This window comes from Taudactylus pleione, unplaced genomic scaffold (genome assembly GCF_031769625.1).
Source record: "Taudactylus pleione unplaced genomic scaffold, aTauple2 ptg000041l, whole genome shotgun sequence".
Classification (NCBI taxonomy): domain Eukaryota; kingdom Metazoa; phylum Chordata; class Amphibia; order Anura; family Myobatrachidae; genus Taudactylus; species Taudactylus pleione.
In genome coordinates this window covers 57,257,251-57,278,510 of record NW_028284443.1, presented here as the reverse complement: position 1 = coordinate 57,278,510, position 21,260 = coordinate 57,257,251, and the positions used below count along the sequence as shown (strand labels likewise).

Sequence of the window (21,260 nt, the reverse complement as noted above, 5' to 3'; positions counted from 1 at the left end):
TATGCATATATGTAGTAATGTGACTGAAATCACTTGCATGCAAATTAAATGCAAATAAAAATGAAATTAACAGTAACAATAAAATAATTAAATTAAATAAAAATAATGAATTAAATCAAAGCAAAAATTATAATAAAAAAGAAATAAAAATTAAAATTAATAAGCGCTGCGGTCTGTTCCGATGGAACATAATGTACCGATGGTTGCACACACTTCCTGGAGATGACATTCGCTAGTGGCCGGCTAAAGACAGGCTGGTGGGCATCTGCATACACGAAGTGATCGCAAGACATACTGGGCGTGCTTATGCCTTCCCTTGCGATCACCTGCCTTGACTTCACTTAGCTGAATTTGCATATGCTGGGAGCGAGCGTCCACATCTACCGAGTGGGTCTGAATCAGGTCCTGTGTCACTATAAGAAAGAAAAAGATAAGAAATATGGTCCGGTGCACAAACATACTGTAGGTTCAAAAATGTGTTTCCTCTTGTATTCTCTGAAAAATGTGTAAAATATAGCCTTAAGGCTATATTTTACTAATTTTTCAGAGAATACAAGAGGAAACACATTTTTGAACCTGTGTTTGAACCTTTGTTTGTGCACCGGACCATGGGCCTGATTCAGACCCACTCGCGAGCGGCTGTCCGCTCGCAAGTGGGTCGATGTTCTGCACTGAGCATGCGCACGACGGAGGGAGCTCCGTCGTGCGCATGCGCCAGACGCGACGAGCGAAGGACTTTCCTTCGCTCGTTGTGTCTGATCAAAGGGGGCGTGCTGTCGATGTTGATTGACAGCACGCCCCCTTTGGTGGGCGTGCCAGGGGCGTGCCTCCCTGACGGGGGCGTTCCTAAGGGAACGCCTACCGTCAGAAGCCGGCCCACTGACATCACTAGTGATGTCAGTGGGAGTGATTTTGGCTCTGATAGAGCCAAAATCACTCCGGGCCTTGCGGTTGAAAACCTCAACCGCAGGCTCCGGCTCGCAGTTTCGATCAAACTGCACGCTCGTATAGGCTGTGGGTGGTGACCCACAGCTATACGAGCGTCCAGGAGGATGCTCCATAATTATGGAGGACGGCCCTCATTCAGAGCGTGCGCTCTGCTCAGAGCGTACGGCTCTGAATGAGGGCCCATATTTCTTATCTTTTTATTTTTTGAAGTGACAACATCACCCAGTTGTAATTCTCTCACAATATTTATGGCATTGTCAGAAATCACAAATCCCGAGGAGAGTCCAAGTGGGGTAAGCCATTTTGCAATGACTTCCCCGAGTTTTTTTAAGAAGAATACCTCTCAATGAAGCCGGTGATACGGACAGTGGCCTGCATCTGAATGAGCTGGCGTTTATTAGATGCTGCTGCTGTTCGTGTTGCTGAAGGCAATACAACTACCCAGAGGGTTGTCACAGTCATATAATCTTTAGTTTGCCCTGTTCCACTTGTCCACATATCTGTGGCTAAGTGGACAGTACAACAGCATTTTGGAGGTCACTAATTAGGTTTTCTAACAGGAGGGAAATTGCTTTTCTAGTGAAGTGGATTCTGGATAGGATTTGGTAGCGGGGACACAGGACATCAATTAACTGTCTAAAACCCACTGCATTAGTGGCAGATATTGGATGCAGAAATAATACTAGCATAGCTGTTATGGATCAGTGATCTGCTCTGCAACTGCGTGACAGCTGTCATACTTACTACCTCTATCAAAGGATTGTTTAACAATCAATTGTTTTTTAAAACTACTACTAGTAGTAGTCTTTTTGGTCCCCTTTTGGGATGAAGATCCACCCCCAGAAGCAGCAGCAGGCCTAGCACTCAAGAATTCTTCTGAGGAATCCTGGATAGGGGAGGACTCAGTTTGCTATATCAAATTGGATGCAGGACTACTTCCGATCATGATTGAGGATATTGATGATGAAAGAGTTCATGGTGGAGATTGCAGGTGCTGGGATCTAGCAGAGAGAAGGGAGCTAGGTGATGCTGGACTGCTTGTTGTTACGTTTTAGCATTAGTGTATGTTTTTGCCAAAAACATTTCATGCACACGCTGCAAATGACATAACAGGGAGGAGGTTTCTAGATGGTTAAAGTCCCTATCTCTACTGACTGTGGCTTTAAAAACATTACAGATTGCAAGAGAATTGTTGTCTGGATTTGAGTAAAAATAATTCCACATAAGAGGTGGATTTTTTTTGTTTTATGCCGAGACATGACAATGGCCTTCTTCATATCACTGGCAAGTACTGTTTACACTGGTGCCTCACTTACACAAAGTACATCATCAACATCCTCATCATCAACATCCTCATAAGTGCCTGCATCAGCTACACAAATATCCACCTCATTCTGTTACACTTCTACCGTAACATCCTCAATGTCTAGGTGAGCAACTTCTTGACTTGTGCTGTTCATCCCCACATTGGCAGAGCTTGCAGAAATGGAGGAAGGAGACTTCTCTACGAGTACAGAAAGGTCAAGCTCACACATAGCACTTGTGGACACACTTAGGGTATATTTACTAAAGTGCATATTTTTAGAAGTGGAGATGTTGCCCATAGCGACCAATCAGATTCTACTTAACATTTATATAGCACCTTAAAAAGATATTAGCTAGAATCTGGTTGGGTGCTATGGGCAACATCTCCAATTCTAAAAACCCACACTTTAGTAAATATACCCCTTAGACTCTCCTCAGGGATTTGTGATATTTCTGAACAGCACACAGTTTGTTCTACTGCTTTAGTGTTTTTTTGACACTTTTTCTAGAGTGAGACTCTCTTGCATTGTTATGTGAGACAGAAGCAGATGCCTGACAGACAGCAGTTGCAAACTCACCACTGAGAAATAAGGTGCAAGGCCTGAGCATTTCCTTGTCACTGCATGTGGTGTATGGCATGCTGTGGGAAATTTATGTTTTTCTATCTGAAACTTTCCCTTCATTAAAGGTGTTTTTTTCTTTAGCAATTTAGTATTAAAATGTTTTATTTTAGATGCCCTGACTGAAAGCCTTAATACCCTTGAGCATCGGCTTTAGTAGATGATGTTGAAGTGGTATCGCCATGATGAGTGGTAGTAGCACCAGCTGCAGCACTAGTGCTTGGTTGATGCTCCTACTGTTCTATTGATTGATCATTATGTTCCATATCAATGCCTGAATTTTTATCACAAAAAATATATAATTTTTTTTAACAAAAAAAGTGCCCACCAACTGCGACACACTGCGCAGATAGTATAAGCAGTAGCCCTTGACCTACTAACTGTTATATATCTCAGACACAGTATTACAGCATAAAGTTTTAGCACAAAAAATATTATTATTTTTAACAAACAGAAATGTGCCCATCGACTGCAACACAATGTACAGATAGTATAAGCGGGGATCCTTGATCTACTAACCATTACTGTTATATATCACAGACACAGTATCACGGCTTAAAGTGTTTAGCACAAAACAAAAGTGTACCATGGACTGTGACACACTGTGCTATGACCCTTGACCTACTGACCATTACTGACTGTTATATCAGATACAGTATCACGGCCTGAAGTTACTTTTTAGCACCAAAATAAAATCTTTTTTTTTTTAAGTCACACACAACAATATTAATTATATTAAATTATGTTACTGCACTATAAAAAAATAAACAATGATTTGCTGACTGTCTACCGAACAAACTAGCTGAGCCAGAAGACCATCAAGGAGACCAGCAGAATACCTCCTTATTTGCCAAGTGTCTATACACACAGCAATCCGCTTCTCAACTACCCTGGACCAACTTTCCGGATTTAATCCATTCTTGGGATCAGCTTGGAACTTTTTTTGCTGTTCACACCCTGGATGTACAACAGAGGTCCACATCGTACAATTTGGAGGACTCCAAGTGCAGCATACTTACCTGTATGTCAATAGTAGCATTCCCCCTATCAGTATGAGGATCTGCTAATTATACTTAGGACAATTGAATATTATATTGGTGTCAGTACCATATACCATCACCCGTGTTTATGTACTGGACAATCTCACCCTAAACATCCAAGTGACAGTGTTGCCTTTAACCCACCCAATATCCGGCAGTATTATAGGAACAGGGAGTGTGTTGATGTGGTCTTATACTAGGTGTATGCTATTATTGTTTTTTATTGATTTCAGTGCAAATATTTTATTAAAGTGACTTTTATGGTTCATGCAATTTGAAACAATTGTTTGTGAATTTTCATCATCAAAGCGCTACTATTTTCTGTTTATTGTATGTTCACTCATGTATGGGCCTGACTAGCCCTCATATAGTAGCAGCTTGGATTAAACAACCCTCCTCAGCGCCTGTACCCATTTATTTGTATTTTATTTTTACCTAGGGGACTGTCACTGTGGGTGGTACTACCCATCAAAGACAGTGCCACTAAAAACTGTCCAACTCCTGACTCTCACTGTCACTAACTATCACTAGCTAAGCTAACTAGCCTACCCTCCTTCCCCTCCCGCAGTCCTTTGACAAATTACGCAGAATCACCACAGGAGGTACTCACAGTGGATCCAAAACATGTGAGATACAATGCCGTTTATGTAAGTTTCCAGGAAACCGAACCCGCTCATTTCTAGAATTTGCATGTTGCCCCGTAATAACAAAAGGTGCATCTTTTCCCCGCCATTTGTCTAGGTGATTTTTTTTTTTTATCCAGGTTGAGGTAATGGAAGGTCCCAGGGGCAACACATAAGGTTGTAGTACAGATAGATCACAGGTTCTCAGACTCGGTCCTCAGGACCCCACACAGTGCATGTTTTCCAGGTCTCTTCACAGAATCAAAAGTGAAATAATTATAACCACCCGTGGATCTTTTAAAATGTATCAGTGAGTAATGAATACACCTGTGCTCCTGCTAGGTGATTTGGAAAACATGACCTGTGTGGGGTCCTGAGGACCGAGTTTGAGAACCACTGAGATAGATGATAACAGACTACCACGGTATCCTCACAGCCTGTCCATAGCTGTATCTATTACGGGTGCGTGTGGGTTGGCACAAATACATGCTGATGATGATGACCCTCCCCAGCACTTGCCTAGCGTATCTGATTGGCTGACTGCAAATAAACTCTAAGGGGTCTATTTACTAAGCAGTGTTAGGAGACAGAGTGAAAAGTGATATGTTACAAGCCAATCAGCTCCCAACTGTCATTTTTCAAACACAGCCTGTGAGATGGCAGTTGATTGGCTGGCACCTTATCACTTTTCACTCTGTCTCCTAACACTGCTTAGTACATAGACCCTTAAAGCTGATATGTGTTTTCTTTATTTAACATGCAAGTGTTGTGTGATTTCAAGGGCATATTTATAATGAATTGTTTTACTACTATCATTCATAAGCAACTCTTTTAGCAGATATCACAGTTCCAAATGTATTGTGTAGACATCAGGGGCCAAATGTTATAGCCTTTGATTGGAAATGCCAATGTTTCTGTGACTTTGCTGCTGGATTTAAAGCAAGTAAGCTGCTCCCGAACTTAGTTTACATAGATGTGTAAATTCACCTGTATACAGAGTTGTGTGCAGTTGCAATGTGTGACCCTGTTTGTGGTTTAATACTAGTCACCATCATAAGTGCACACTCACACTAATGCTACATGTCAGAGATATGCCTCCCATCAGGCGGATGTTTGCTTACGTCTAGCTCAGAATAGCCGCCATACTGTGTGCTTTGCCTACAGTAGAAAGCCCCGTTACAGCCCAGTTACGCATATTTGGTCATAAGTGTCGTTACAATCACAATGCCTCCAACTCTGCATCTGGTAAATGCTTAGTGCGAACACATGTAGGATAAGATCCACAAAAAAAGGATTTGTTTAGCAAAATAAAAATATGACAGAATAAGAAAATAGTTTTTGGCCTTTTTACCAGAAAAACTAAATTCTTGCCACGTTTTCCCAGAATTCATGTTCATTTTCCCATATTGGTAAAACAGAGACAAAATCATCAGCATTTTATTTTTGTAACATTAACACCACTAAACAACTCCATGTATAGATGGCACATCGCAGCCCCATACAATTCTATGGGACTTACTTTGCTGATGGTCCGATATCTGCTGCTGACCTTTTAATACATATGGGGATCTATATCTATTGCGGTAAACCTCTGACTATGGCAGTTGTCAGAGATTTGACTGTATTCTTTACATTGAAACATTCCGCTCCATAGACTGATAGCTCATATTGCGGCATAGTTGTCAGCATTCGTGACTCACAGCGCTGGGGTTTCTGTTGTGTGACCACAGCACTATCTGTGTGGAGTTTGTACATTTTTCACATGGTAGCAGGGGTTTCCTCAGTGTGCTCTGTCTTATGGCTAAATTAACCCCAGTGTGTATGAGTATTTTATGGAAGAAGATATAGATTGTAAACTCCACTGGGGCATGGTGTGATGTGAGTGATTAGATATTCCCTGGAAAGCGCTGTGTCACATGTAGGTGCTATATAAATAATGAATCAAAAGAAAGTAATGTTTTAGCTTATAACGAATGGCAAATAATGTAATATTTCTCATTTTCTTTCCCAGCTAACAATACAAATACCTCGTCATAATCTACTGTAGAAGCAGACAGTACATTACCTGCAGGGCTAAAAAATAAATAGTTCACTTGTATATTTTTATGGGTTACTAATGCTTCAAAGATATAAATGAAAGGATGTCACCGGCTCAGTACAAAAATGTCTTTAGTGCTCTTGCCAAATGCTTATGATTATAAGTGTCAATAAAGGTTTCAGTAGGATGAATCACTATGGACATCTTTAACCATTTAGCTCTTGACTGAATGTAAAGGGATTATGCAGCACTTCCAGATCAATTCACAATAGCTAGACTTCATTTATAAAATGTTATAGCTTCAAGGCCAGGTACCCATTAGTGTTTGCATTTATTAACACTAGAAAAATGTAAGTAAAAGTGTACATGTGACTGTAGTCTTCCCCAAATTACCTGTGGTAAAGGCAAGGATAAAGCAAGATGCCTTTGTGCAAATTTAACATGCTGGAATGCTAGTAAAAAGGTAAGGAGATAGGGTGGGTTCAGAAGGGCTGGGTACGCGTATAATGCTGGCGGTCAGAATCCCAACAGCGTAAACCCGATGGTGGAATTCCCGACACATGCAGGTAAATATTCTAACTCTTGCTCTAACTCTACCCTTAACCCACCTCTCCCACTGCCTAACCCTCCCCTCCAGCAGCCTAACCTAACCGCCCCCCCCCCCCAGCCTGACCCTCCTCTCCCCTCCCACAGCCTAACCCTAACATTTACCCTTAGTGCCTAATACTAAACTCTAAACCTAAACCTAACCCTAATATTCACCATTGGGATCGCAGCTGCCGGGATTCTGACCGCTGGCATTGTCTACATCACATTCAGGAACATTAAGTAACACAAATGTTACAAGGTGTAATGCAGCTGGTGAGAAATGGGCTTGGAATATGGGCAGCATCACTGTGAAGGACATAGTACAGTACAATACGTGAAGGTTAGTGTTAAGCTTAGGTGATAGTCAGTGGCGTCCCTCCCCACGGTGACACCTGGTGCGTGGCTTCAGAAAGGGAGCGTGGCCTTCCGGTCCGAATCTGGTCCCCGGCCCATGTATCTCTATGGAGTGGTGGGGGGTGCCGGAGGTGCGGGCACTGCAGGCTCTCTCACAGTGACAGGAGCAGAGTTCTGCACTTTATTCTACAGTGCAGCACCCGCCTCCTGTCACTGAGGGGAAGCCTGCACCTTGGTGTCACCCCTCGGTGGGTGACACCCGGGTGCGGCCCGCACCCCCCTTGTGATGCCACTGGTGATAGTGTAAGGTCAGGTGTATGAATTTGTGGAAGTGAAGTACTATAGATAAGGGAGACTTAAAAGCTGAATCTATGGAAAACTAAAAGTTACTTTTATGCGAAGTCCAGTAAGATGAGAGAAAATACAAAGTTTCATTTAGCTTTAGTCCACTATAACCCACAGCTCACTCCCCTGAAAGCGCCTTTGCTCCAGCTCTTCGGTCATTATTTCAAAGTACAGTAACAGTGGCCCTGTCTAGTTAAAAACATTTAAATATGTATACACCTTAACCTATAGTCTTGATCCACTTACATTTATCTTCTTGTAAAATGCACAGAACCAATAATGCATAACTGTGTCGTGTTGCTAATTAGCTGCTAGATTTTATGAGTAATATAAGTACAGCTAAGACAATTAGGGATATTTTGGAAAACTAGCACCACTGGCAACAGAATTTGGTTGATCAGCTGTTGAGTTACAGGACAGGACCTTATTCCTCAGCAATTTTATTTGTTATCACCCAAAAGTGTAATGTACATTATAGACCAGAGTAAGGGCCTGATTCATTGATTTACATTATTGGCACCGCCCCTGCATCTTTGTATGCAGAGGTCTGTAACATTTGCAATAGCCACAGGAGGCGTCTTAAGCAAAAAGACTCCCACTGCCAACTTCTGTGATCCAATGGCTGCGTCCAAACCCTCTACATGGACATACAGGATGTTCAGCAAAATCACTCTGCCAGGGACAGGTTGTAGGACGCAGCCACCGGCTTCTGCATGCCCTGAAAATGGGGCCAACAAGCCCCCATTTTCTGGAGCACTCCACGTCACCGCCCCTTAATGCCAGCAGCATGTAAATCATGCTGAGGCCATTTAGGGCACTTCGACCGAGGTCATAGGACCAGATGTGCACACGCGGTTCCTGCGCGGATTAAACAACAGAGATTTGCATAAATATCGGATTTAGGTAAATGTCCGAATCAGGCCCTCAGGGGTATATTTAGTAAAGTCTGATTTTGAGTTTTGAGTGATTTTACATTCAACTTGCATCTGATTTTGCCTTTGGAGATTTACTAAAGACAAAATTGAAAGTAAAATCGAACATAAAAACGAATCCCAGTCAAATCCCACTTGAATATCGGCAAAACATTGATGGTTTCCCATATAGGAATATAGAATCCCAGATTTAATAAAATTTGATTTGCAAGTCGAACACAAATCGAACTCAATATCGGACATCAAATCCCCAAAATAATAGACCTGCTTCATGCCGGCGATTTTAGCATCAGCAGGTGCCAGTTACACAGAAACATGCACAGAACAGTAAGATCCGCTAGGATACTAAAGGTTACCTATCTGTTCCAACCATTGAAGTCAATGGTGGACCCGCTCATTGGCTGAGAGAGGTGGAGGCTCTCCTCTCTCAGTCAATGAACGCTCAGCCCATGCATTTCTATGTGAAATGCCGCGGCTGAGCCGTCATTCGGGAAATACGTCCTTAAAGGACAGTGCTTAAGTCCGTGGCTCGGGTATTTTTTGTTTTGTGAAGACATGGACGCCTACATGGAGATAAGGGCGTGAATGGCTACAGGGATTGTAGGGGGTAAATTTACTAAAGTGAGAGTTTTTAGAAGTGAGTTTAAAAAGTGATGTTGCCCATAGCAACCAATCAGATTCTACTTAACATTTAGCTAGCACCTTCTGGAAGATAATAGCTAGAATCTGATTGGTTGCTATGGGCAACATCACTTTTTAAACTCACTTCTAAAAACTCTCACTTTAGTAAATGTGTTTGTGTAATAAAGTTGTACTTTTGCAGTGTGTGAGTCTTGTATTTTATTTTTTTTATTATATTTATTTTGCAGGTTAACTATAAGTACCAGCGGACCCTTAATGCCCTACATGCTGATACCTCTAGTTCTACTGTAGAAGTAAATATTAATTAATCTATTTTTTTACACAATCAACCCGGCACCCACCACTCAGGCGTGTCGGGGATAGCCCTGGGCTATTAGCCCAGGCCTGGGATGACCTGGAGATGGGGAACCCCTTTATTATTCTGAAGAAAGCACATAATTTGCAACTGCCAATGCCAATTTCAAATTTACTATACATAAACTAAAAAAATAAATACTTGTGTAATTTACTGTAAATCTAGTATTTACATTTTTTTGTCTGTAGTAGTAGTATTAATAGTTTCTTGATAAAGCAGTAAAATACCTTTGTGAATAATGCAGACAGGACATACTGTATGGCAGATTGTGGAAAAAGAATCTGAGAGCAGCAAATTAACCTCATCAGCCTTTTGGTATAAACTAAAGAAATAATTGAATGGACAACTGTGATAGTCATGAGAAAGGCTAAAGCTATGATAATGTCACCCTATCCTAAGACTAAAATAGTAAAAACCTTGATATTTGCAAACTTTGATAAATTTAAGAAAGTTAAAGGAGAACTCTGTGAAGTACATTTTGCTTGGTGCATAATATATGGCAGGGTCTAATATATATATACGATATATATATATATATATATATATATATATATCATGGATATGTAATTTATAGTAGTGGTAACAGTAAAATTGGTGGTAACAGTAAAATGCACTTAAACCATATAAAATACATCATTAAAGATTATACATGTAACTCCACTGCATAAAGGTATCTTAAAATAGGATTGTGGTGGGTAAAAGTCTGCTTCAAAATGGTGCAGTAAGCAAATAGCTATGAGTGAAACTCTTATCTTCTCCTCTGGAGAAAAACTGCCACTAATTATATTAACCTAAGAAGGCTGTGGTCTGTGGTAACCAGTTTAAAACCAAAAAGGTCTCATCATGCATTGGCTATCTGTACTTGGAGTTTAAACCAGGACTTTAACTTTTTCCCATTTGACTGGAGCTATCCTTCAGGTGGAGATATATCCAGAACTCCCTTATTCCAACTAGTTGTATTGCTTTTCATACCGACTGCTGGTAGCAGTGCCTTTACCCACCACTCACACCAATGTCACTCTGTGCCCTGTGCACAGACTGCTATGTAGCCTATCCTATTCAAGTGGGGTGTGGTATAAAAGATCAACAATCTAATGGTCGATAGTTAATGGGTCGACTCCAGATGGTCGACGGTCAAAAGGTTGACAGGTACAAAATGTCGACTGACCAAAGGTCAACAGTGCAGATGGTCAACAGGGACAAAAGGTCAACAGATTCCAATGGTCAATGCACATATGGTCAACACAAAAATTAACAACACTTTTATTTGTAATTTAACCTTAATCCTAAACATCTACCTGGTGCCTATCCCTAACCCTTCCCCTCGTGCCTAAACCTAACCTCAGTCTAACTCTAATCCTCCACCTAGTAATTGATAACGCTGATCTTAATAGACCCTTTATCCCCCAAAGCTCACATACAGCGGTCAGCCACCAGTTAACACAATGCATTTTACGGCCAGAGAATGATGGGAAACAACAAGACCTGTGTGTTTCCAAAACCACTCTGCCTCTATTTTGGACAGACAGATTATTTTATAGCACTCAAATTAACATAGAGACAAAGAAATCTAGTCTGCACATGTGCAACAAATTTTCATATCTAATTAAATTATATATGAATATATTTAGCATATTCCAAGCATTAGATACATCATCAGTAGATGGCAGTATTGTCTAACTTATCAATAAATGAATATTAGTAGTACTATCTATAGCTATAAATTTATATGACATTTCTCAAGGGATTTATTAGCTATGTCTAGTCTTAGACACAATAAATCATTGGTATAAGGCAGTCCCTGACCACTTACATCACTGTTCTCAATAGAACCATAGAATCTCTTATATTTCCTGTCATATAAATAAGAATTGAATACAGTCTACTATAGCCTTAATTGGCTAACATAAGTAATTCTATATGAATACATTCCTAAGAGCTAGAATAGATAGATAAGGAATGAGGCCCTTCTCAGGCACAATGTCTCACACAGAATATAATTTCTTCTTAGCATTTGAACACAAAATGGAGTCATGCTTTAGCATGATTCTTCACTTTAACATACCTAACCCTAAACATCCCCTCCGACAGCTTAACCATAACCCCTAACCTTAAGTGTTGAAAAACCACAAAAAAATGTGTTGACAAGTTTCGTGGTGACGTGTCGACCATCACAACATGTCGACTATTCAACACTGTCAACATTCTGCATTGTCGACCTTTTGGACCTGTCGACCATCTAGTGTTGATTGTCGATATTTACACTGTCGATCTTCTATCTAGATACCATTCAAGTGAATGCAGGCCAAAGCACCTCTTCCCCACTCCTCACTGGCCATGCACCCATAATGAAATCGCTTCTGCAAACATTTTTTTTATTTGAGGAGTTCTAGTTGTATTGCTTTGCATAGAGGCCCTGTACAGGAGTGGCCCACGTGACCAGCAGCGGTATACAGACTGGTGGCAGCAGTGCCTTTAGCCACCACTCACACCAATGTCACTCTGTGCCCTGTGCACAGACTATGTAGCCTATTCTATTGCAGTGAAAGAGGGCCCAAAGCACCTCTCCCCCTACCCGCATGCATAGTGCCACACCTATCTCTTGCATTGATGTCAATAAATGTTGCTTTTGCGCCAACTTGGAACAAACAGAGAGATACAACGTTCTTATTATATTATTCTATGGGTATATATATATATATATATATATATATGAGTGTGTATATATATATATATATATATATATATATATAATGTGTCTGAGAACAATTATGCTAATAAAACGTCTTCTTTGGATATAATATAATTTACCGCTGTAGGTTATGCATTGTCCGTTATTTTGAATATATATCCACTGTTATTATGTCCCTGCATTAGACCTTACTAATGTGTAGGCTTTGTTTATTCTATGATGCTATTTTGCTATGTGTATTTTTCTATGTGTAGTCCCTTATGTATATTTATGTGTTTCCATTTGCTTCCAGTATCATGTTTATACTGTTTCCATGGTGATTGGTCTTTTGCTAGTCACATGAATGTCGCGATGATGTCATTGACCTAGGACGCTGAACGTGTCTGTGGTCCCGTCTCCGGCATGGTCTCACTTAGAGGGGAAGTCTTTAAAGGTAAGCTGGATTTATTTTTTCTTCTTTACATCCTGAAGATAGTGGTAATAAAGGCACTGAAACATTGATGGCAACTATTTTATGCGTGGTTTGACTTTTTTATCAGACGAGTGCGGCACCTTATTAGCGATTATCTATATATATATATATACAGTATATATATATATATATAAAAGCAAGTGTCAGCGGCACTCAGGTATATAGACTCACAACACAGCAGTAGGTGTAATCAACGTTTCAGAGCTCTTCAATCACTCCGTCTTCAGTATCCTGAAGATGGAGTGATTAAAAAGCTCCGAAACGTTGATTACACCTACTGCTGTGTTGTGAGTCTATATACCTGAGTGCCGCTGACACTTACTCTTATTGTGGGATCTCGTGGTATGTGATCCCTTACAGAGGGCACCGGGGAAATTTATATTTATTACACTGGAGTGCCGCTCTGTAGAATTTATATTTATTACACTGGAGTGCCGCTCTGTAGAACTTTATATATATATATATACTCTCATATTTTCATATTGAGAGTGTTTAACTAGTACTCAGTTTGGTAACATACACTGTTCCTAATGTTCTGAAATTGACTATGGTAGGACCCACTGCATAACTTCGAAAGTTATATAATTGTATTAAATGATCAAATCTAATAAAAATAAAAAGTATATACAGTGCCCATAGAAAATCATCATAACTAGTCATAATCCCTATCTTTTGTCACATTACACACTGGAAAATAAAATAAATTGTTTCCAGCTTTATTTACACATTGTCTTACAACTGCTAATTAAAAAGGCAATAGTTCTGAAAATGCACAGTAAAAACTTGAATAACAGTGTTGGAAAAATTATGAGTCTCCTGATGCAATACTTTGTAGAGCCACCTTTTGCTGCTATTACAGATATCAGTCTGCCTGGATAGGTCTCTTCTAGCCTTGAGCACCTAGATTGGGGAATATTGGCCCATTCTTTCTTGCAGAATTGTTCAAGTTCAGTAACGTTTTCGTGGTAAGTGGTGATGCACTGCTCTCCTCTCCTCCATTTCTATCTTTAGGTTAAGGCCCTGACTTGGCAAATCAAGGAAATTCACCTTCCTATCCTTAAGTCACTGCATTGTTTTCTTGGTGGTATGTTTAAGGTCATTGCTGTGTAGGAAGGTGAACCACTTGATCATCTTCAGCTGTTTAGCCAAGGGCTGCAGGTTTTACTCAAGAACTTGGGTCGCATCCATCTTCCCTTCAGTCCTGACCAGTTGTCCAGTCCCTGATGAAGAGAAACACCCCCACAACATAATGTTGTCACCACCTTGCTTCACAGTAGGTATATCGGGTGTCCTGCTGTGTTTGGTTTTCGCCAAAAATAGCACTTGAAGTTGAGGCCAAAAGTTCTATCCTGATCTCATCTGACCATACAACCTTTTGCCACATTGCACAAAAAAACGTAGAAGATTTTAAAGCTAAGTGCAAATGCGACTGCGTATGGCACTATTTCAGAAGAGTGATCTTTCTTGCCATCCAGCCATACAGGCCAGCTTTGTGTAAAGCTTGTGAGATAGTTGTGACAACTATCCTACTGGCTCTGTCATCCAATTTGGAGAGACAGCCCAATCAAGGTGTCATACGCTTTCCACTTCTTAATAATGCTTTGAATGGTACTCAGAGGCAGAGTAAAAGCCTCTGAAATCTTTTCGTATCCTTCTACTAACTTTTGGCCTTTCAACAACTTTGCCACGGAGCCTTTTTGAAAGCACCTTTCCAATAATTGGTGAATTGTTTGCATTGCCAGGTACTACTAGTAGTAGAATCTCCAAGGAACAGCTGCTTTTATTCTGAAGTAATAAAAACCACTACAATTGATGTCAAGTGGTGGCTTTTAGCTTGTTGTGTAACGTGGAAGGTCATTTGTTGTACCTGAGCAAGTTTATAATGGTTACTCTAAGGGTATTGACACTTATCCAGCCCAGGTATTTCAGTAATTAATTTATATCAATCGTTAAGAATTTCTATAAATGTTTTCACTTGCATGTTGATGGTTATAATGTGTAAATATAGCTGGAAAAAGATAGATTTTTATTTTCCAGGGTGTAATGTGACAAAACGTAAGGATTTTGACAGGGTATGGTGATTTTCTATAGGCACTGGAAATATTTTATCTGGAAATATGCAATAAAACAGATTGTCATAGTGGAATTCCTCTTGGACAGATCCGAACACAATTAAAGTTTTAGGGATTGGACCAATGAAACTGCAATTAAGACAAAGGATAAGTTTCAAAATGTTCAGTTGAATTATAATTATGGCTTTTACATAAAGCCTAAGAAAACGTGTACTTTACTATACAGGTTGTGAAAAAAGACTATTGTGATTTACGATTAAAGTGTTATGGATTCTCCATTAAACAATTAGACCATGTGACCAAATAAAGACCTCCGTCTTTTCTACAACTCCCATTACATATCCTATCCTCCCAAATATAATCAAATAAAGTGTGCCAGATGGTAATAAAAAACAAAATCTGATTAAACTGTGCTCCCCCCAAATGACTTAGATATCTTCAAAAATATACACCTTTGTTCAAAAGTACAGTGATGTTTAAAATGAATCAAGTCATATTGAAGTTAATGTTTAACAAAGTGCATATTTATTTTTCTTTTACTTCTTCTTGAAATAGAGAGCGATGGTGTGTTTACTGTAAAATGAGCGAGAAATTAACATTATGGCCCGCATTCAATATGTTTCGCACCCGCGATACTTTTTCGCCTACATCTCGTGTTTTGGGTGCGGAAACTTTTTCGCGCGCATCCCCACGGTTCCCTGTATTCAATATGAAAGTACGCGAAAACGGCACCCGGTGATACTTGAACAGGTGGAAAGTCCACTCCAAAATGGGGAAATCAGCCTGGCACCCCCCCAAAAGATGCACTGACATGGGGGATTACTATGGATACCCCCGAATTGGCCTGCTGACGGTATTTGATGTTTTTAAATGGTCTCAATAGGCACTGTTTTGCGTATTTGCACAAGTGGTGAAGAATAGAATTTTGTTTTATTTTCTGGAGAAGATAAGTAGTCCCTGCAAATTTTGGGTACCTGAAAATGGGAGGTAGCATATTTTAAAGTTGCTAAATGTATTGTTTAAAATTACATAAAAAAACACCTGCCGCAAACACCTGCAATAAAAAAAACACCTGGGGCATATGTGGGGACCCCCCTGAAGTCTATTTCGCTTGTTTTTAACTTTATTTTTTTGTTGCCCCCAAAATGAAAGTCATTTTTTGGGGGGGTTCTTAAGTCTTTTTATAAAATTTTTTGATGAGTCTACCTTTGGGGGACTGTCTTAAGGCTGCACGGTGGTTCCCGCAAAGTTGCACCCCAAACCCCCAATTTTGCACTTTTTTCCGCCTGCTATTCTTAAGCGAAACTTTTTTGCCTATTAAATTGCATTGAATTTAACTATAAATCACTACTTGCTTTCATGGCTCCAAGTGCCCCCCATCTAGCAGAGCACCTCTCTGTACCTGTGCAATCTGCCAGACAACAGAACATTCAGGTGCCAATAGATGCTGCAATACGGATGGCCAAGTAAGCTGGTTCCGAACTAATTAGCTACAAATCACTGAGTTTATGTCATAAAAATTCCCAATGTATACTGAATAGGAGCCACCAAATATCAAACAGAATGGAGGATAGCTAAGGATAAAATATTTACTTAAATGCTAATCTAATCTGTCAAATGTGGGCAAAAGTTTAGACATGATAAAGCTTAGGGGTCTATTTACTAAGCCTTGGATGGAGATAAAGTGAACAGAGCTAACGTTCCAGCCAATCAGCTCCTAACTGCCATGTCACAAGCTGTGTTTGAAAAATGACAGTTAAGAGCTGGTTGGCTGGTACTTACTGGTATCCAGTGTCGAACTGGGACATGAAGGGCCCACGCTTAAGGGGTGTGGTCATCCACCAGTGGGGGTGTGGCCAGCCTCCACAGATACTTGGCTTACCATTAGGCAAATCTTGGTGTAGTTTCTATAGAAGGGAACCAAGCCCCCATGTTGATCAGTGGTCCTGCTCCACCAGGTATCTGACCGTCTAATAGAGTAACAATCTATAATTTGAGGTCTGGAACCTGACACAGAGAGGAGGGGGTGGGCCCACAGACAGTGGGGCACACCGGGGATTTTCCCTATACCCCTGTGGGCCAGTTCAACCCTGCTGGTATCCTCTTTCACTTTATCTCCATCCAAGGCTTAGTAAATAGACTCCTAAATTAGCAATGCATGTGCACAGGCCTGACCATTGGGTTAAAACGAGTCAGTAAGATTGGCCATTCTCATAACTTGATGTGTATGGCCAAATCCATAGGAGTGTCCATGGCTTAGCTTAATTTCTAATTAAATCCTGCAGCTATTAAATCCTCTTGTGATAGATGGCAGGCCTGTAAACTATGAAGATTTTTCAAACATTAAACACATTTCATTAGAAAGTACATATAACAATATAAAGCTGTCAGGAGACTTACATTTACAAAGTTTAAGTTTAATTAAAAAGTTGTGTAAAACAAATGACTGGGGAACTAGACATATCCTTTAATGATATTTGAATCATCAATATTATCATTTATTGTTTTACACTAAAATCCTATTTCTTCTTTCAAATTCTTATATAATAGGTTTGTTGGCTGTAGCTACCAAGTGTATTCTGTACCGCTCCTTCAAGCCAGACTTTCTCCCTAGTCAGTGTGGCTATACACAATGTTTGTGAATAAACTGACAGCAACACTGACTACCATGGACAGCTCCTATTATCACCACTGGATTTTATTAAATAACTGCAAGATCTCTGAGTGATTGCTAGTTGTGATGACAAGGGTAAGCTCTCATGACATCATTGCTAGAGGTAGGATTTATGACTAAATGCAGCAAAAGTTTCCCACTGGTTTTTTAATCATTAAAATATGTAACTGTGGTATCTGAGAAAAGAATGGATGACTCTTCAGTTAAATCAATTATTTATCAAATAAAATCAGGAATGCATAATACAATAAATACAGCATCTTGTTGTTCTGCAATGAAACCAACAAATGAGTCACATGTAACCACGGTGTACAACAAATGAGAACAATTAAAAGCAATTACACATATGTGCGTAAGAGGACCCAGATGACATTCACAAAGATTAAATACACACGCTTTCTCTGTCTTTGGGGTGCGTATCTTAATTACAGAGTATTATGAATAAAAATTGGCATTAATCAAAAAAAAAAACTGTAAGAACCATGAATACTAATTGCATTAATAGCATTTAACTGATTGTTGCTAAAATACAGCATGAAAGTCAAAAAGATTGAGATGGAAACATATTAGCTAGCCAATGCTAGGTCTCATTCACGGAGTGAACAGGTTCTTACACACGTTACTATTAAGGCATCAATAACATAAAAACAAAACAAATCAGAAAAAGCCATCAATGTAAACATGAACAAAGTCTCTTTCTACATAGCTTAAGGCACATTTGGATTGGGTAGACAAAGCTCTGGGAATAAGGCTGTTTCTTTATTTTAGACTGAAAGGAAGCCCTGATAATAGGAGGAATTGCCCTGAGAAGATCTGGAAACATTTCTTCTCCCACATACCTGAAAGGACACTTTTTGGGGAGAGTAGGTATGCGAGTAACAATTTGTCAGTGTACCGGCAATTAATAGAGGGTAACGAGGATATTTCAGATGCCCATTAGGTTGATTTGGGCAAAATGAAACATAGTAATGTAATGGTGTGTCATTAGTAGGAAAATGCACCCATTTCCCCTGTACGATGGCAAACAATGCCCAAATCATCTAAGGGCTTTTTGAATGTTGGTGGGTTATAAATTTAGTATATCTTCCTTTTTCTAAATAAAGATTGATCCTGCCTTTTTATTTTGTTTTATACGAAAAACAAACTACACTGTGCCACTGATAGTCATGGGCAGATGGAAGATCTTTCAACCACAGTGGTTTAGTAGGTTTTCCACATGTTAAATCACATGGTAAAACCATGAACACGAACGTCTGTACTACACTAAAACGTATATAGCAGTAGAGATGTCATAATCTCAGCTACAATATCAGAATGTCATCTTTCATTCACATCCTACTGATTTCAGACTGAATTAATAGCCATGGGCATGAATGCTGGCAAGACAGCCATAGGGTAGTCTGGGAATCTTGGCAAAGTACACTGGGTGCCAGGAGGCTACTTCGAGTGACACTAGTAGTCAGATTTGTGATAAACCAATACAAACATTGTCAAAGAGCAGTTTCAAAAATAATAAATGATTCGGATGTGTCTGCTTTGGCGTGCTTGTTTGCTTGCTGGGTTCTGTTCAGATACACCTGAAACAAGAAGAATAGGCTTAGTTTAAACAAACAGATATATAAACACACACACGTACACACACATACACACATGTATTTGCTTGTCGATACAAACAAAATCCTGTGTTTCACATAAAACAATTTAATCTTTGTGGAAATCAGCAAATTCACCAGTACATCATCACAACAATGGCTTAAATTAATTGCCAATAAACCAGAATGATAGACAGCCTGTTATCCCACTGGAGCACTGATGTGAACCACGGCCACATTATACTGATAAGACGGAGTCACTTTGTGAACTGAAAACATGAAGATAAATTAAACAGGATGACAAAGGCATGTGGAACTCAGCGTCAGCAAAAAGGTTTCTCATTTTCACACATAAAACCAAACACAATGGATTTGGATGTTAATATCAGGTTGTAATCCCTATATTTTACAAACTATGATTGACAAGCATTGAAACTTCAAGGTACATATATTTGAAATATCAGAGTGTTTAATTTGTACCACAGAGCAGTTACAAGGCCCATAGAAATGCGATCTATGGATAGTATACCACAATAATGAAACGGAAGGCTAAGGCTCTAACAAAGCCTCATCCAAGCAACTTCTTTAAAACGTAAGATGATCCCAAGCAACAGAAGATATATATTTTTTTTTACACTATGCCTTTCAGCGCTTCAATCCGACTGATTCCTAGCTGAACTAGGAGAGATACAGGTTCCCTGATAAATGTATAATCACAATATAAAAGGAATGAAATGCTGTCAAGTTTCACTGTTACACAATCGGCAGTTTTTAGTAACTGTATGGTATCTCTGTTCTTTGACAGATGCGCATAACAAAATGAAATAATGTCAAGACTTGTGTGCTCTTATCTGCCGCTGTGTATGCCTGAAGAAGGGACTTCAAATGCAATTTTTTTTCTCTTCACAGATGAATTGTAAAAAGTTTTGTTCCAGCTTTTCAAAAGGCAAATGCACTCTTCAAATGCTGACATCTGTCACGAGTTGGAGCAAAAATAAATGTACAGCTCCTTGGAAATATGTTTACAATATACATATAGAGGAACTGCCAAAAACTAATGTTTGTTTGACAATAATACGCTTTTTTCTGCATGGTTTAATATGATTTCTCTATGGCCTTTAAAGTATACATTTTTAGACAGCTAAATAAAGATTGAAATGGCGCAATAAAATTGTGCTACTGAGTTCCCCTTAAGCTTGCATAATGCATTAAACATGGCCAAAATTGAGATGCATTGGCTTACTGCAGCGAGACCCTGCTATTCAGCTTCAGGGCTGAAAAGTCAATTTAATATTTACTTGCTTGAACTGCGAGAGTATACGCATGCACCCATTCACCGTACATGTGACAGTTGTAAGCTGACAATACTATACATGCAGTCGTTTGCAGAGTTGTGCTGACGATTACAAAATTCTCGGACAACCAATGAATTACAGCAGTTTCTGCTGTGTCCCTAACTCCGTAACTCAACTGGTGACATTGTGTGTGCAAGTAAAGGCAGGAATACCACATAGATATGCAAAGTGACTTGTTTTCAGTGTTTATGCCCTATATTTTAATACAGTTTAAATTGTCTCTCTTGTCTACTCACTCATTATCTCCTCTCGTGACTGCTGCCACCTCCTACCTGACTCCCTCTCACCCATCTATAGATATATCCTCTTTATCTGTAACGCGACTTGTAGCACACGGAGGATAGATGTATGTGGACACAGAGTCTGTATCCTTGTTAAAAATCCATCTTAACTGCTGCAACGAGGACGACCTCCCAAAGTCCACAACTGCCATAGCACTTTGTAAACCCCTATACATCTCAAATCTCATGTCAGTATACTCTCCATCTCACTCTCTTAGATCTACCTCTGCCATACTCCTTGTCTCTTCTGACTACCATTCACTCCCACTAGAAGACTTCTACAGTCCAATTATGGCTTTCCCTACCACGCCCAATCAGACTCTCCCACAGCC

At 39.7% G+C, this 21,260-nt stretch overlaps 1 protein-coding gene across 3 annotated transcripts in view; it reads right to left on the bottom strand.

Moving 5' to 3' along the window:
• Positions 1–17,903: 17,903 nt before the first annotated feature.
• The window catches only part of ABCC4 (ATP binding cassette subfamily C member 4 (PEL blood group)), a 392,497-nt gene continuing 389,140 nt past the window's right edge, over positions 17,904–21,260 (bottom strand). For all 3 annotated transcript variants that reach the window (XM_088458987.1, XM_088458994.1, XM_088458999.1), the window contains one exon: positions 17,904–19,277. In XM_088458987.1, coding sequence (XP_088315113.1) covers positions 19,191–19,277 — 87 coding nt within the window. In that variant the 3' untranslated portion in view covers positions 17,904–19,190. The remainder of the gene's footprint in view (positions 19,278–21,260) is intronic.